Source organism: Pleurodeles waltl, chromosome 5 (assembly GCF_031143425.1).
Source record: "Pleurodeles waltl isolate 20211129_DDA chromosome 5, aPleWal1.hap1.20221129, whole genome shotgun sequence".
Lineage (NCBI taxonomy): Eukaryota > Metazoa > Chordata > Amphibia > Caudata > Salamandridae > Pleurodeles > Pleurodeles waltl.
Window position 1 is genome coordinate 594467221 of NC_090444.1, and position 18732 is coordinate 594485952.

General features: G+C 44.6%; 1 protein-coding gene across 2 annotated transcripts in view; it reads left to right on the forward strand.

The window, feature by feature from the left end:
• The window catches only part of LOC138295851 (zinc finger protein 544-like), a 130532-nt gene that overhangs the window by 72233 nt on the left and 39567 nt on the right, over nt 1-18732 (forward strand). For both annotated transcript variants that reach the window (XM_069234439.1, XM_069234440.1), the window contains exons 5-6: nt 15655-15768; nt 17902-18012. In XM_069234439.1, coding sequence (XP_069090540.1) covers nt 15655-15768; nt 17902-18012 — 225 coding nt within the window. The remainder of the gene's footprint in view (nt 1-15654; nt 15769-17901; nt 18013-18732) is intronic.

Here is an 18732-nt window from a genome sequence, read left to right on the forward strand (position 1 = left end):
TGAACATTTCCCAAAGGAGAGCACCCCAGTGAGATCTGTTTACTTTTCTGGTTACACAAGCCCTCTCAAAAGCTGTGAACCATTTGGTGATGTCATCACCATCTTCATATTTTGTTACAATCCCTTTGGGGATTTTTAGGATGTCAGGAGAATCTCTGACCCTATTTAAGTTGCTGCCACCATCGATGGGACCTAGGCCCATCTCTTTTCTTTCCCTTTCTATGGCTAGGAGCTGCTTTTCCAAAGCCAATCTTTTGACCATCCTGGCTAACAGGGGGTCATCTTCACTGGAGTTATCCTCAGTGATTTCAGAGGTGTTGGTCTCTCCTGTGAGGGAACCAGCATCTCTGACTATTATTTTTGGAGTTAGGGTTTGAGGGACCCTGTTCTCCCTAGATAGGACTGGTAGGGGGGAATTTTCCTCCAAGTCACTATCCTCTTCCTCTGAGTTGCCACCCTCAGAGGGGTTGGCCTTTTCAAACTCTGCCAAAAGCTCCTGGAGCTGTATTTTGGTAGGTTTGGGGCCCATTGTTATTTTCTTTATTTTACAGAGTGACCTTAGCTCCCTCATCTTAAGATGGAGGTAAGGTGTGGTGTCGAGTTCCACCACAGTCACATCTGTGCTAGACATTTTGCTTCTAAAAGTTGGAATACTTTTTAAGAATCTACAACTGGTTCTAGAATCTAATTCAAACTTTTACAAACTTTTAAACTCTAAAAGAAATGCTAAACAGGATCTAACACAAGGCCCTAGCAGGTCTTTTAAGAATTTAGAAAACTTTTCAAATTGCAAAAATCAATTTCTAATGACAATTTTGGAATTTGTCGTGTGATCAGGTATTGGCTGAGTAGTCCAGCAAATGCAAAGTCTTGTACCCCACCGCTGATCCACCAATGTAGGAAGTTGGCTCTGTATGTGCTATTTCAAAGTAAGGAATAGCATGCACAGAGTCCAAGGGTTCCCCTTAGAGGTAAAATAGTGGTAAAAATAGATAATACTAATGCTCTATTTTGTGGTAGTGTGGTCGAGCAGTAGGCTTATCCAAGGAGTAGTGTTAAGCATTTGTTGTACATACACATAGACAATAAATGAGGTACACACACTCAGAGACAAATCCAGCCAATAGGTTTTTATATAGAAAAATATCTTTTCTTAGTTTATTTTAAGAACCACAGGTTCAAATTCTACATGTAATATCTCATTCGAAAGGTATTGCAGGTAAGTACTTCAGGAACTTCAAATCATCAAAATTGCATGTATACTTTTCAAGTTATTCACAAATAGCTGTTTTAAAAGTGGACACTGCAATTTTCACAGTTCCTAGGGGAGGTAAGTATTTGTTAGGTTAACCAGGTAAGTAAGACACTTACAGGGCTTAGTTCTTGGTCCAAGGTAGCCCACCGTTGGGGGTTCAGAGCAACCCCAAAGTCACCACACCAGCAGCTCAGGGCCGGTCAGGTGCAGAGTTCAAAGTGGTGCCCAAAACACATAGGCTAGAATGGAGAGAAGGGGGGTGCCCCGGTTCCGGTCTGCTTGCAGGTAAGTACCCGCGTCTTCGGAGGGCAGACCAGGGGGGTTTTGTAGGGCACCGGGGGGGACACGAGTCCACACAGAAATTTCACCCTCAGCGGCGCGGGGGCGGCCGGGTGCAGTGTAGAAACAAGCGTCGGGTTCGCAATGTTAGTCTATGAGAGATCTCGGGATCTCTTCAGCGCTGCAGGCAGGCAAGGGGGGGGTTCCTCGGGGAAACCTCCACTTGGGCAAGGGAGAGGGACTCCTGGGGGTCACTTCTCCAGTGAAAGTCCGGTCCTTCAGGTCCTGGGGGCTGCGGGTGCAGGGTCTCTCCCAGGCGTCGGGACTTTAGGTTCAAAGAGTCGCGGTCAGGGGAAGCCTCGGGATTCCCTCTGCAGGCGGCGCTGTGGGGGCTCAGGGGGGACAGGTTTTGGTACTCACAGTATCAGAGTAGTCCTGGGGTCCCTCCTGAGGCGTCGGATCTCCACCAGCCGAGTCGGGGTCGCCGGGTGCAGTGTTGCAAGTCTCACGCTTCTTGCGGGGAGTTTGCAGGGTTCTTTAAAGCTGCTGGAAACAAAGTTGCAGCTTTTCTTGGAGCAGGTCCGCTGTCCTCGGGAGTTTCTTGTCTTTTCGAAGCAGGGGCAGTCCTCAGAGGATGTCGAGGTCGCTGGTCCCTTCGGAAGGCGTCGCTGGAGCAGGATCTTTGGAAGGCAGGAGACAGGCCGGTGAGTTTCTGGAGCCAAGGCAGTTGTCGTCTTCTGGTCTTCCGCTGCAGGGGTTTTCAGCTGGGCAGTCCTTCTTCTTGTTGCAGGAATCTTTAAAGCTGCTTCTTGAAACAAAGTTGCAGTCTTTTTGGAGCAGGTCCGCTGTCCTCGGGAGTTTCTTGTCGTCGTCGAAGCAGGGCAGTCCTCAGAGGATTCAGAGGTCGCTGGTCCCTTTGGAAGGCGTCGCTGGAGCAGAGTTCTTTGGAAGGCAGGAGACAGGCCGGTGAGTTTCTGGAGCCAAGGCAGTTGTTGTCTTCTGGTCTTCCTCTGCAGGGGTTTTCAGCTAGGCAGTCCTTCTTCTTGTAGTTGCAGGAATCTAATTTTCTAGGGTTCAGGGTAGCCCTTAAATACTAAATTTAAGGGCGTGTTTAGGTCTGGGGGGTTAGTAGCCAATGGCTACTAGCCCTGAGGGTGGGTACACCCTCTTTGTGCCTCCTCCCAAGGGGAGGGGGTCACAATCCTAACCCTATTGGGGGAATCCTCCATCTGCAAGATGGAGGATTTCTAAAAGTTAGAGTCACTTCAGCTCAGGACACCTTAGGGGCTGTCCTGACTGGCCAATGACTCCTCCTTGTTGCTTTCTTTGTTCCCTCTAGCCTTGCCGCCAAAAGTGGGGGCCGTGGCCGGAGGGGGCGGGCAACTCCACTAAGCTGGAGTGCCCTGCTGGGCTGTGACAAAGGGGTGAGCCTTTGAGGCTCACCGCCAGGTGTCACAGCTCCTGCCTGGGGGAGGTGTTAGCATCTCCACCCAGTGCAGGCTTTGTTACTGGCCTCAGAGTGACAAAGGCACTCTCCCCATGGGGCCAGCAACATGTCTCTAGTGTGGCAGGCTGCTGGAACCAGTCAGCCTACACAGCTAGTTGGTTAAGTTTCAGGGGGCACCTCTAAGGTGCCCTCTGTGGTGTATTTTACACTAAAATGTACACTGGCATCAGTGTGCATTTATTGTGCTGAGAAGTTTGATACCAAACTTCCCAGTTTTCAGTGTAGCCATTATGGTGCTGTGGAGTTCGTGTAAAACAGACTCCCAGACCATATACTCTTATGGCTACCCTGCACTTACAATGTCTAAGGTTTTGTTTAGACACTGTAGGGGCACAGTGCTCATGCACTGGTACCCTCACCTATGGTATAGTGCACCCTGCCTTAGGGCTGTAAGGCCTGCTAGAGGGGTGTCTTACCTATACTGCATAGGCAGTGAGAGGCTGGCATGGCACCCTGAGGGGAGTGCCATGTCGACTTACTCATTTTGTTCTCACTAGCACACACAGGCTTGTAAGCAGTGTGTCTGTGCTGAGTGAGGGGTCTCTAGGGTGGCATAAGACATGCTGCAGCCCTTAGAGACCTTCCTTGGCATCAGGGCCCTTGGTACTAGAAGTACCAGTTACAAGGGACTTATCTGAATGCCAGGGTGTGCCAATTGTGGATACAATGGTACATTTTAGGTGAAGGAACACTGGTGCTGGGGCCTGGTTAGCAGGGTCCCAGCACACTTCTCAGTCAAGTCAGCATCAGTATCAGGCAAAAAGTGGGGGGTAACTGCAACAGGGAGCCATTTCTTTACAGTCAGTTGATGAGTTTGTTAGTGCACTTAGGAAATTGTGTGCACAATGCCAGATTGGAACATTCCGGGATCAACTTATCAGGGATCAATTCATCGGACATTGTGTTGACAGACACATTCAACAGAAGCTACTTACAATGGGTGACCGGTCACTGGAAGAAGTAATCAAACTGGCTAAGAGTATTGAACTTGCTCAAGTGTCTCTTAAAGAATTAGCTATCCAGCGTAAAGAAGAAGAGAAAGTCAGCGTCAGCGTTGTTTCCACACGTAAAGAACACAAGAGTGTGAACAATCAATTTTTTATAATCACACTACCAGAGAGTTGTGGGGGAGATTAGAAAAATATATTTGGTGGGAAACGTCCCATACTGGCTCCCTCGTTTGAAAGACTAGTTACCACAAGAAAGTATGGGGTTCACCGATAATGTAGAGCTCTGTACACAGGAGATTGTCCGTGGGCTCCTGGACCTCTTTGGGTTCAGAGAATGCGTGGTGTGGGTGCTATGACAAGTGTAGGAGGGGGCATTTCCTTTTACGGACTAGGTGGTCTCACACACTATATAGTGTTGTGCTTCATTATTTGACCACCTAGCCCCACCCAGGTAGGATAGTACCACCTGGGCAGACTCAACCTCGCCGTTAAAAGAACGGGAGGGAGTGGGTAAATACATTTTATCTGGAGATAATGGGATCCAGCTAAGCTAGGGGGATATAAAAGCACCTATGCAGTCACCTGTGTGTGGTCTACACTTTAATAGTGGTAACTGCTGGTGCGGCTAAAAACGGGGCGGGACACCACGGTGAGAACAAGGACTCACTGGGTCACCTCACTAAAAGATGGCCGACATGTTTCTGCCCACTGCTGGGAGCCGTGAGAGGTCTCGGGGCATTCTTCAGGGCCTAGGATCCCTAACCATCATGCAAAGTGCAGATAGGTAAACCTGCCCTCAAAAGAACAGGGGGAAAAAACAATTGTAATGTGTTGATAGAGGTGGCCTACCTTAGGCAAGGAACTACCTCGCGGAGGCCCTAATCTCTGAGGCAACTAGCCTCAGATTCCAGGAGGCGGAGTGTCTCCTTATAGTCACACTTACATCAGGCGCTCGCTGTGCGCCTATCCTGACCCCTCGCTGGACCGCTTGAGGACCAATCTATTTTTTAAATAGAACAATATTTGTTTTAGATGTGGAAATTTCCGCATGGAAAGGACTCAAAGGGTTGCCCGGCAAAGGGTGTTGTATGTCACAAATGTGGTTGTACGGGCCAGTTTGCAAAGGTATGTCAAAGTAGTGTGAACATGAATGTCATGATTAACAGCATTTATGAAGCCAGAGAGGTTTCAGATCAGTATTTGGAGAGTGAGTCCTGTGATATGATTGTTGTGGTCACAGATGAACAAGCTATTTCAGGAAATCCTGAGGAATGTGTAGACCCCTATGTGGATATCGTTGTAGGGGGTAAGGCACTACATTTGCTAGTGGATTCTGGTGCACAAATCACCATGGTTACGTCAGAGTTATTTAAGAAAACATGGGGCTCAAGGAGATTATTTCTGCCTGATAGAGCTCCAGTTTCCTATGAAGGCAGGAGGGTAGAACTTGAGGTTTTTATCGAAGACATTTTGGAATTCAAAGGGCGTAAGATCCAGGGAAAAGTGTATGTAGCGGTCAAGGGGCTGAACATTCTGGGTTGGTTCCATCAGGGCCTTTTTCGGTATGGTACTTAAGCCTGGTACGAGCGAGCAGGTGATGGTAGTTAGAGTCCAAGGTGGTTTGGATCTCCAGGGCCTACATCTCCAGGGCCTACATAAAGATTTCCCCAGTGTTTTTGAGAAGAAACTGGGATGTATTAAGGGTTTTAAACATAGAATTAAAATCAAACAAGGTTGTATTCCTGTTAAACACAAACTGAGAGCAATTCCCTTCAGTTTGATGGATGACCTTAAATTAGAGTTCGAAAAACTACAAGGATCAGTGGTTATCGAACAAGTGGAGTCCAGCCTGTGGTTGTCTCCCATTGTGGTGGCATGCAAATGCAATGGCGAAATGTGTTTATGCGTTGACTTAAGGAGCTTGAACAAGGAGATCTGGATTGACTCATTTCCCCTTCCCAGAATTAATGATTTGTTGGAGAAACTCAATGGTGCTGAATGGGTTCTCTAAGATTGACTTAGCTTTGGCATACCACCAGATGGTGCTTGAAGATGAGTCTAGACATTACACTGCTTTCAACATGCCTTTTGGTAGCTTTCAATTTTGCAGGATGCCTTTCGGTCTTGACTCAGTGGCTTCAGTTTTCCAGCGTATTATGTCACAGCTGTTGAGAGATATTGAAGGGGTTCTGGTTTTCCAGGACGATGTCCTAATTTTTGCTAAACAGTTAGCAGAACATGACACTGTGCTCAAGTTAGTTTTACAGATTTTTGAGGATAATGGCGTGGTTGTGAAAGGTGAAAAATGTGAATTTTGGAAGAGAGCAATTGAGTTTTTGGGACATGTCATTTCTTCGGAGGGCGTCAAACCTAGACCTGGTTTAGTCAATGCAGTTCGGGATTGTCCTCCTCCAAAGAATAAAGATGAGTTGCGCTCTTTTGTTGGATCGTGCGAATTTTAGTCCAGGTTTATTCCTGATTACGCTTCCAAGATGAAGTGTTTGTCCAATATGTTGAAAAACAGTGTTGCATTTGTGTGGGACAACGATTGTCAGGACAGCTTTGAATTAGTAAAATCTGGAATGACCAATGCCAAAGCATTACGTTCATATGACCCCATTTTAACGTGTACGATCATGGTGGATGCCAGCAAGTATGGTTTGGGTGCTGTGTTAATCCAAGAAACTGCACCAGGAGAAGACACTATTAGCTATGCCTCTAGAGTATTGAGGGAAGCCGAGTTGAATTACTCCGTAATAGAAAAGGAGCTCTTGGCATGTGTCTGGGTGTGACGGGCCGGCGCGATGCGGCCCGTCCACAAACCCGACTTGTGCTGGCGCTGCTCAAAATGCCCCGGTTCTTCCCGAAGGAGCAGCGAATCCGGAACCTTTTCCGGCATCTCAGGAGGGGCCAGAAGGTGGCTGCGTGGGGTCAAGAGGACCTGAAAAGCCGGCGGACGGGATGAGAGAGGCGCGCAACGGTGGAGTGAGGAGCAGCAGTGCGGGAGTACATGGGACTAGGGGCCGTCCTTTCACAAGGACAACAGGATGGGACCATACATCCCGTTGTTTACATAAGTCACAAACTCCTTCCTCGGGAACACCACTAGCCCACTTTAGAAAAAGAATGTTTGGCTATCAAGTGGGTGGTGGAGTCCCTGCGATATTATTTGGTGGGAAGAACATTTACTTTGTGACTGACCATGCTCCTCTAACCTGGCTTGCCCAACACAAGGACACCAATGCTCGTGTACTCAGGTGGTTCCTCTCACTCCAGCCCTTTTCCTTCCAGATATGTCATTCCCCGGGCAACCTCAAGACGAACGCTGGTTATTTATCCCGGTATCCGGATTCGGAGAGTCTCTATCAGCCGCTCGCTAGGGGGAGTGTCTGTGACAGGCCGGCGCGATGCTGCCCGTCCACAAACCCGACTTGTGCTGGCGCTGCCCAAAATGGCCCGGTTCTTCCCGAAGGAGCAGCGAATCCGGAACCTTTTCCGGCATCTAAGGAGGGGCCAGGAGGTGGCTGCGCGGGGTCGAGAGGACCTGAAAAACCGGCGGATGGGATGAGAGAGGCGAGCTACGGTGAAGTGAGGAGCAGCAGCGCAAGAGGACAGGTCAGCAAAAACAGACGAAAGGCAGGAGGAGAAGAGAAGTCGGACGTCGGAGCAGAAACCTCTGCGACCCAGGAGGCGTATCTCGAAACTACCAGCCATGCTTCAGGAGAAGCGTGGCAACCTCAGGTGCATTCCAGGATCAATTAAGGGGTGCAAGGGCGGTTGGGTGGGAAGAAGGGAACGAGAGGCAAGGGGGAGTGGGAGGACGGAAAAAGACGGGAAAATAAACGGGGAAAACCTTCACATAAAAGTACAAGGGGCAGAGAAAACAACAATACATACATACCCAGGAGCAGGAAAACCAAGGGCTGTAAAAAGGACGCGGGATTGCTGCTAATTTAGGCAAAAGAACAAACTAAAAGGACAGAAGGGTATAAAAAGGAAGAAAGATGAGGGAAGCACGAAAGAGGGTACAAAGACAGACAGACACAGAAGAAATACAAGAAGAGTCAGTGGAGGAGAAGAAGCAAGAAAAGGATCCTACAATAGAAGGTGCATCCAGGAAATAAGAGAGAGATATAGCAATTCATAACTCTTGACAGACGAGGTGCCAGTGAATGACAAAAGAAAAGACATTAGAAAGACAAGAGAGAGAGAAAATCCCTTCAGTACGATAAAGAAGAAAGAAAGCAGGGTAGGAAAAGAAAGAGCCACATGATAAAAGAAAAGGAACTTACCGATACTTTCTCTTGTTCTTTTCCCTCATGCGCTTCCTGGGAGCCCTGCAAGAGAGGAAAACCAAAGAAGAGGTGAAAAGCCAGGAGAAGGAAACTAAAAAGGAAACAGCACAAGAAAGACACTTATATGTCACGCCAGATAATCCTAAAGCTATTAAAGCACACCTGAAGTCAACCATCCCTGTCTCTTCGTGTCGTCCTTGACACAGCCCGGTCACACTGGGCAAGTGAAAAGTTTAGAAGTTATGTTTGGGGTAGAAGATTTGTAATTGTGACTGATCACAAACCGCTACTATATATTTTGAGGGGTGACAAAATCAATTACACTACTCCACGTATTGCTTGTCTTACCACGAACCTTTTGCAATACGACATAGAGGTTAAGCATTTACCTGGTAGGCTTAACGTAAGGGCTGATTTCCTTTCAAGATTACCCATTGTTGAGTTGGACGAGTTTGATGTAGAAGAAGACAGGGAAGACTGTTTTGTTGCCAGTGTGGATCTTCCCGTGTGCAAAGCTTTCAGCAAAACTGACTGGAAAGAAGCAGACCGCGATGATGCAATTTTAGCCAAGGTTAAGGAGTTTGTGATTAGTGGTTGGCCGAAAGAAAGAAAAGTTTCCTTGTCTTTACAACCATTTTGTAAAATTGCGGAAGAGATTTCCATTGAAGATCAGATACTCTTGAGAGGTGGGAGGTGCATTCCACCGTATGGTATTCGTTCTGGTTTGATAGATTCAGCACATGAGGGTCATTTTGGGGCAACAATGACCAAACGGAGACTAAGAGAGAATTACTGGTGGCCATCTATGGATAAAGATGTGGATGTTGTGGTCAAGGGCTGTGTGATCTGCACTACTGCTGAGAAGGGGCTGAAGGTGTGTACGCCGCCCTTACATCCTATTAGTATTCCAGAAAGGCCTTGGTTGAAGCCAGGCATAGACATGGTCGGGCCATTTAATTTTCTTCCTCACGATTTGCGGTATGCTTTTGTTCTCATGGACTATCACAGTAGGTGGCCGGAGGTTCGTTTTTTTGCCACACCGTCTGCGACCAATGCAGTCAATTTCCTTAAAGATATTTTCATGCGAAAGGGTTTTCCGGAAGCCATTATTTCAGACAATGGAGTGCAATTTGTTAATTCTGAAATGGAGAGTTTTTTTACAACAGTCTGGCATTAGGCACTTGAAAAGTTCACTATATCATCCTCAAACCAATAGTTTGGTTGAGAGAATGAATTGAGAGTTTGGGGATTGCATAAAATGGGCTAGACATAATAATTTTGACACCCAAGAGGCAGTTAAGACCATGTTATGGTTTTATCATTCTACACCTCATTCTTTGACTAAGGTGTCTCCTTTTGAAGCGTTAAAAGGACGCAAACCAACTTCCATTTTGTTTCTGTCTTGGTTAGCAAGTTCAATGAAAGGTAAGGGGATGAGTTAAAGGAATGGTGTATACAAGTGGGAAAATGTGGATTTGGGACAAGAACGTATGAAGAAGAGATGCAACTTCATCAAGGCCACCAAACTGCGTATGACTTGCCCGGGGGATTTAGTGCGTATTAAAAAAAGTATGTTTGTTAAAAAAGGTGATGCTTGTTTCAGTGAACCTGTTAGGGTAAAAAAAAAATGTGGCAATGCAGTAATATTTGATGGAGGCCGGTGGTGGAATCCGTCCAAGGTTGTAAAGATATCCAAAGACTCTTCCCAAGGTGTTGAATGTGAGAGTGGTTGTAGTAACAAATGTGAGAGTGGTTGTAGAAACGGTCCTACTGTACAGATCAAAGATGTGTTTAGTTCAAGTACCCAAAGGGGAGCCATGGATTCTGGGGAGATGTGTGTACGCAGGTTTACCCGTTAATTTTTTTTAACTTGGAAGCTGAGATCAGATGTGTAGGATGTCATTATTAGGGACTCTGGAACTTTATGGTGGAGTTCCAAAAAAAAAAAAAAAATGTTTTTTATATATTTTTTTAGTTTTTTTGTATTAGTTTGTTTATTTTTTCAGTTTTCAAACAATTTGCCATGTTCCTTATAGATTATCAAGGAGGGTCAGGTTATGTTAAAAAACAAAACAAATGTATTGTTTACTTTATTAATTAGCAAGTATTTATTTGTTATGTAAAAAAAAAAGGGGGGAAGAGATGGTATGATATGTTGATGTTCTAATTGGAATGCTGGGCCTGTAATGGGCTCGTGCTGGGGTTGTCTTGGAGACCGGGGACCGGCAGTTGGGGGAAGGTGACAGGACGTGTTTACGATGGCTCCTGTATCTTGACACTGAATAAACGTGCACAGCCTCTTACCGAGTGTGTCTTGATCTCATTGATCGCAACAGAGATGCAGGGGTCCAAACTGACCTTTAATTGTATGAAGTGCCATGTGAGATATATGGTCTATCTTGGAACCCAGTGGGGAATGGAAAGAGTCAGCCCTTACAGGGGAAAGAACAGGAAGTCCATGATTGTGAGGTCCATTTACACAGGCCTAAATGAGAGTTGTATTTGCCCTCACTGTGTACTGTGAAATGCTAGTTACCCCTATTAAAGCCCTGACTTTGAAGGCTTCATTTCACCATTTCTGAAGGTCCCTTACTACAGTCAGCCTTTTTTGTGCAGATGAATGCTTCAGACTAAGGAGTTGAGAGTGGTCCTTGTCCAATTCAATGAGAAAGGCAGGGAGCATTTGGTTGTCTTCATCAGCCACATCCATGCTGACTAGAAGACCATCATCCCAGGGCCAAGTCCTCCACTGCCAACCATCTGAAGAATATGTCAACTGAGCGCATGGGCAGAAGCAGCACCTCTGCTGATGACACACTGCAGGAGATGACCATGTACTGGACTAGAAATGTACAATGCGCAACCAAGACTGTAGAGTGAAATGATACTTGCAGACACCCAGCCAGCTAAACTAAAGAAGCTAGAAGCATTGAAATTGTGACAGTGTTCAGTTTAGTTTCTGTATACTGCTTGGATGGGGGAGAGAGGAATAAAACATTTTCATCCCAAGCATTTGGACCTATGAATGTGTTTTAGGTCTGATGACAGGCAGTTTTAGCTATCTGGGAAGATCTCCTGTACACATACAGAAAAGGACTTTAGGTCAATTCTCATAAGCCATGGCGTATATGGTAAACCTCCTTTAAGAATTGGGCCGCTGGGTTGTTATTCATGCTGTGGAACCAGCCTACAGTATTTTGCAGATATATACATTCATGGAAGTAGTCCGCTTGCACACCAACCTCTTCTGTTGGGGAACAGTGTGCAGTAGTCACTAGGAGTCATCTTCTTAACTAAGAGTGAGATCATCAGATTGAGTGAAAGTCACCAAAGAAGAAAGATGTGAGGGCCACGGGTTTACCACACAAAATAGCATTTTCACTTCTTGCATTGAAATAAAAGGCGGAAGCATATTCTCTCATCCATATAGGAATATTTCAGCCATTTTGGAACAGCAGTTGTACATAATACGTTTTTATCAAGGTATGACGCTACTAGAACTAGCTGCGTCATATCGCTTTTTTGTTGCAGGAGAACAGGGACAAGGAAAAACATGGGAGGGGGAAAAGCAAGCAAAAACCCTGAGAGGGACGGGAGATGAAATGGCGGCCTGCAAACCCATTCTCTCTTATGGAGTAATGCAACTAAAAGAAAAAAGTAGCTCCAAAAGCACAAGCAGTGGAAGGACACTGGGCATGGAAGCAGTGCTTAAGCCATTCTCCAGGGGAGGTACAAACACAAGTAGAGTAAGCAAAGCCACCACAAGATGACCAAAGATAAGCAAGGAAATGCGAGTGACGATGAAGCCAACCAATGGTAAGCAGTGGACAGGCTTCAGGTCCCCTTAAGTAAACAAAATGCCTTGCGAGCCAGAGCACATGGCTGTCACAGGCAAGACCTTAAACATGGAGAGTGTGAGAGAACGCTGTAATCACTCTTGCACAGGGATTCTCATGCATGGTTGTATCTCTCATACCTCAGTCTACTTGGACCTATTCCTTTGTATTTGCTATTCCTTCAGTATGTCTCTTTCACTCAGTAGCCTCACATCATGAGGTATGTTATGTAATGTAAGACAGAAACATTTGCTAAAATCAAAGAATCTGATTCTGTCAGAGCGCCTCTAAATTGTAGTGGGTATTCAGTCCCTGGAAGTAATTTCTTATACCACATGTCACCTGTCTTTAGTGTTGATGTCATCTTTTAGGTTTAGGTCATGCACCCATTTATCATTTGTTGTTTATCTTATGCCTTGTTTATCATGGGTTTCTGTTCGATGTAATGCACGTCTTAAGTCTTGCTCACATCTTACTTGTGTTGTCTGTATTTTTTTCTTGCACGAGTTTGCTTTGCATCTTCTGTCATGCAGGAATTTGATCTGTTTCTCACTGACTATCCCTAACCAAAATGCAATCACAAAGTGCACGTCTATCAAAATAAATGTGGAAGCTGCCCTTGCAGTAATTCTTGACAACTTGTGGCATTTGTGGGCTGGTACCCCTTTCCTACTCCTGATACCATTTCTGGCTCTGGTGCAGTGGTAGTAATTTCTTGCACGCTAGTGGGCATCCTTGGCATGTTGATCACCCATGACCAAATGTTGACCTTCGCACAATGGTGGTATTCTTAGCAACTTGAAGGCAGCCATGGCATGTTGTCTACCCTTGGAAACATGCTTGCTATGGCAAAATGCTGGTAATTTCTGGCATACAAAGAGGGCATTCATGACGCCTGTTGCTGGAATTATGCTGGTCCTGACAAAATGTGCTCATCCTTGATATATTGTGCTCCTCCTTGAGGCACTGATGCCCATCATGGCATAATGGAAGTCCTGGCAGTTTTGTGAAAATTCTTGGCCAATTGTGTGCATTCGCTGCCCAATGGTGTCTGACCCCAGGATAAATATAGCGCTGGGTTGATGTTATTCCTACCAGTATTGTGATAATTCTTGCCTTATTTTTGTCAGCTCGTGAGGTGTTGTAATTAAATATTGTAAACATCTGTGTCTTTCACACCTTCTGTAACTCTACCTACTGCATTTTGGTGATAATTTATGACATATTGTGGCTGTGCATGACATGATGCTGCCCACTCTATCACAATGGTGGACAAAGCTTTACAGTGTTAATTCGAAACACGTTGTTGACTGCCATGGTATAATAGTGCCAAGAAGCTAATGTAAATAACTTGGAATACGTGACATTTTAAGCAGGCTTAGAAGAGAGGAACTGGTGCAAGTGAATTTATGTAATCTGCATGCTAAGCCTTTTTTACCCCGGAGAGTTTTTGCTGATGCTCACGCTTTGGAGAGCAGTTTGGATAAGAGGAAATGTATTGCATTAGTAAATGTTTGTTTGAAAGCAGCAGGAAAATTGGACCTCCAATGTGTACCATTTCCCAGCAGCAAATCAAATACAAGTGCTGGTGGAACAAACACAGACTGCGCCTATCGCGAAAACCCTAATTATGCCCCTCCCACGTCTAAATCCCAGTAGCCCATTTACGCTAATAATGCATTTGTTAGCACATAAGATCCAAAGAAAAGCAAATAGGTATGTCTTAACTCAAAGCACACATATTAGACCTATATGCTTTGCCAGTGCTTATTCACTGTGTGCTTTTGTAACCTGGGACAGAGGGTGTGATCCCAGAACAACAGTGAGTCCCTAGGAACAACAGATTTTCTGTGTGCTATTTCACAGTATGCTAAAATTAAAGTACTTGTACTTTTAAGCAAAATCATTAGGTGAGCAATGATTTATTGACTTATTATTCCATCACAGATTTCTGAGTGTTTGCTCCAAAACTCCACTCTACACAACACCTCCCTGAGTAAGCCTTGGGCTGCTTAACTTCACTACTCAAGTGAAGAAGCGGATGCGCGTGGTGCTCAGTTTTGTGCCCTTCAGTAAGGTTAAGTCACCAGGGGCTAGATGTAGGAAAAACCGATTTCGCGACTCTCAAATTGTGAGTCTGAGCGACTCGCAATTTGAGAGTCACAAAATCGGATGCTGGATGGTGTCCCTGACACCATCTGCGAATTGGAATGGGGTCGCAAAGACCCACCTCATTAATATTAATGAGGTGGGTCGCAATTTGCGACCCCCTTCCGATTCGCAGCACTCACAGGGATGGTGGCCTGCTGGCGACATCAGACCACTATGTCTGAGAATGCTTTTTAATAAAGCAGGTTTTTTTTTTTTTGTATTGCAGCCCGTTTTCCTTAAAGGAAAAGGAGTTGCAATACAAACGAAAATGCCTGCTCTGAAAAAAAAAATTCAGGGCCTTTCACAAAGGGGAATGGGTCCCATAGGGACCCCTTCCCTTTTGCAAATGGGTTAGCACCCATTTGAAATGGGTGCTAAATGCGAATTGCTTTGTGACCGCTTTCGCGGTCACAAAGCAATTCTACATTGCAATGCGAATCACAAATAGGAAGTGGAACATCCCTTCCTATTTGCGAGTCGCATTCCCATTTTGCGAGTCGGTAACCAGGTTACCGACTCGCAAAATGGGAATGAGCATCGATGTGCGTTTTGCATGGCGCAAACAGCTAAATTCGCTGTTTGCACCATGCAAAACGCTTGCTACATCTGGCCCTATATCTCCTGGTGCAAAAGGCTCTCGTTGTTCCAATCATTGCCCATTAACCAGTGATTGCCCTAATGTTCCTGAAATACTTCCAGAATATCCATGGGAGAAGTAGCCTCCCTGTGGTTTCCTGCTAGATTGCAGGTGCGGAAGGCAAAAAAAACAACACTTTCATGTCACCGGTAGCAACTAAGGACTTTTTAAATGCAAAGAAAGACTCCAGAATGCTCTCCATGGAGGGTGAGGATGATTGGCATACCCTCAGTTGCAAATGTCTTTGACTCCAGAATTGGAACTAGGCTGATTGCTAACTCACACATAGCCGAAAGGGGTCAAGCCAGTGTTGATAGTGGATAGACATTTGATGGTTATCTCTTATTGGAAGTGAATTTTGATTTTTTTTTTCCATCTTCAATGTTCCACACCCCAACTGCTCCCCACCAACTTGGTGGATCTAGAGGTCTATTAGATGAGATCAATACCAGGACAAACTTCACAAACATGTTACTAACGCTAAAAGTAGAGTTGTAGAGTGTTTTATTGTTAATTGGCTGGGCTAATATTGGGATATATTAGGAGAACGTTTCTAATATGGCTCCAGCAGTCTTGGTTATGCCGTTGCTCAAATAAAAAATATTAAAATAAATGTGGTTCGTTCTGCCATTTATTTATGCTGTAGGCCTCAATTCTGTTTATACAATCAAACTGTTAAAGTAGCATACTTGTGTCAATGCATATAATTAACAAGATTCATAATGCAATCTTTTTGTGCAACAGGAGAGCAGATATTAAATTTTGGCACTGGGTTGCGTGTGGAACAAGATTTTGAGTCGAGTTTGATGGAAAATCAATGTGCAGAAGACGAAGAAAGCACCACTGGCCTGAACTCAGGTAAATTACAAATGGTCCTCGTTATACTTGGCCGGAACAATTCCATGAGCGTCCCTTCTTGTAAGAGTTGCGTCAACATATGCAGTATACTAGAAGCAAATGCTTTGTAATGCCTACTGTGAGGGAAAAAGAACTTGAGCTAGTGAGATATTTGTGACCAACCACGTGAGTCTCTGGAATAATGTTTAAATTTCACCACCTATATTTTTTTTCCCTGTGATGTATTTCCTAGTGCTCTACACATACCAGTTACCTCTGACTAGGAGCCTGGCATCATATTCTGCATGGTTTCTTGAAAATGTCAGGGAGAATAAACTTTAAGGTTCTTGGTGTATGGCAACTCTCCTGCATGTGGAGGCACAGAGAAGAAGATTCTTTGATCATGAGTCAGTCTCCTGGTTTTATAGAAGAGCTGAAGAATGCACAGATGAAAAACAACCTCCCTTTAATGCGGTCATTGCTAACTGGGTTGCATCCACAACTTGGCTCAATCCTTTTAGTCCGATGAACATGGATTATTTAAACAAATCGGATTTTGGTGAGGCTGGTAATACACCTTAATCTGATGGCAATACACTGCTGTATGATATCGTGACACTCGTGAAGGTAGTTTGCTCAACTAAGGGTAGAGATACCCCATTTAATTGGCCACATATGATATATTACTGAGACAACTGTATGCCGGAATGTGAGACACAGGTTTTAAGATTTTTTTCCAGCAAACTATCCTCCAAAAAAGAGTTTCTTGTTTAAAAACGACGCACATGTTAATGAGACTATTTCAGAGATACTCTGGTCGGAGATGGATATCACCTTGGGAGCTGCAGGCTAGAAAAGAAGTAGTGATAGCTAGCCATAGTCTGTTAGAATTGAATGTTGCCCCTTAAGTCAGAGAACTGCAGTCGTAGGTTACCTGTGTCAAGGTACCCTGCCATGTGAGGGAAGAATAACATGCTTCTGGTCTGACACCCTTAGGTTACAGCTTTCTTTGTTAAACCACCTTAGATGCACAAGATGGCTTTAGGATCTGGAAAGTTGCTGTGTGGATCCTGAACCCTAAAGTTATAGAAACCAAGGACTGATGGTCGTTTACAAAAATAAGACTTTTTTGGTGCCCCCCCTATCCCAGGACCACCTCCTCGGATTCACTCACTACCACCCGGCAAATGTGCCCCTCATTTCTCTATAGCCCCCCTTCCACATACATTAATTTGTTTTAAAGCGCTTTTAAAGGCTGGCTTTACTAATCCACCCAGCTATCCACATAAAATGTAGTTCTGTTCTTTGCAGCAGGCATATTAACCCTCTATGCTACTTTATGGTGAGTCAAAGCTGCCGTTAGGCAAAACTCCTATCTCTCTCCCTAGCAGGAACATTAATCACAAGAGGTATCTTAACATTTTAATTGTTTCCTGAAGGCTGGACGCAGAAGGAACCTTTCAGCAGGTACTTTTAAAACCCTAGTTTTCTAAGTCATTGCTAAACACAGCACCCCCATGAGGTCCGCACCCCCTAATCCAGGTCAGCACCCAGTGCGGCTACACCGCTCACCTCGCCCTAAAGTCGGCCCTGATGACCAATGTTAGCCAGGATAAAAATAAGCAGCAATTTAACAAAAAAACTAATAGTTGAGTACCACTGGGGTACATATAATAGAAGAGGCTAAAAGAAGAGCGAATTTTCAAACATATCAAGTGAAAAGTGTAGACTTGCTTCAGACTCGATTAGATGGTGAACTCTGAATTTGCCGATACACTGTGCACATTTGCTGGTACACTATGTTGGAGACCCAGCAAACAGAAAAGGAAGATAGCTGGTTTTAAGGTCAGTTTACATGGTTTGCAGGTTAGTTGTTTTAGAAGATAAGAGGTTCTTTTACATGAGCGGAATGGTTGAAAAAAGTCAGGTGAATCAAAAAAATCTGTTGGACACCAGATTGTAAGTTTCATTTTTGTAAAGGTTTTTTATTAAGGATCAGGATAGTTTGCTATAAACTGCATTACTGATGGGTTAAAGTGGTTTTACTGAAAACCTAGAGTATGAATTGTAGGCAATGACAATGTTACTGAGAGTTGGTGGCAAGGTGGTATTTTATAGCTATACTTACAGCTCCATTTTCTTTTTAATCAACAGAACATGTAGATATCAGACCAGTTGCTTCGTTCATCATTAAAGAAGAGGATGATCCCTACAACGTAATTCATGACAACTCGGAGAGAGGAGATAACACGGGTAGCCCCACGCGTGAGTAAATGTTTGTTCATTATAAGAACAAATCTATTGAGCAGCTCACTCCACTGAGGTCATTTCTGGACACAGCCAGCATTCTCCTCAATGTGACATTGTGCTCCTAAGTCACATCTCCAGCCGCACAACACTGAGCTGTAAGATTCTGAATGTTATCTTAATTTGGATGGTGCTTCCTTAATATAACAGTGGCCAGACGTTGACGCAAGATCTAGAGCATTTCTTCTAGTACTAAGCTCTGAATATCACACAAGATTTTCCATGAGTGTTGTGCCCTGAGGCAGTGGGTTCAAGTTAAAGATCATCGGGTCACATTTACCTCACAATAGATAGCCTTTGCTACCTCAGTTGCCCCGGCATCAAAGATATTGCTGGTGAAGGATTACATTAGCAGCATGAGTAACCAATATTACTAATGTCTGCAGCATTGCAAAAACCATGCATGCCAAGTGTTTACTACACTGATGATCGGTCAAGTCTTGCAATTTTTTTTCTAAAAGTTGAATTCAAGACCTCTCGATCACGGTCTCATATTTTTCTTACTCTTGTACGTAGCCCTTTCGTCTTAAGCGTATTTGCCATTTCACTGATTGATATTTCATTACTTTAATTTGCATTTCATAAACCTGTAAACGTCTGCTCTGAGGTCACTTTTACAAGGCTGATCAGTTCAACACTCATTCCTGTCAAAGTAAGGAAAAAGAACAAACAAGTTGC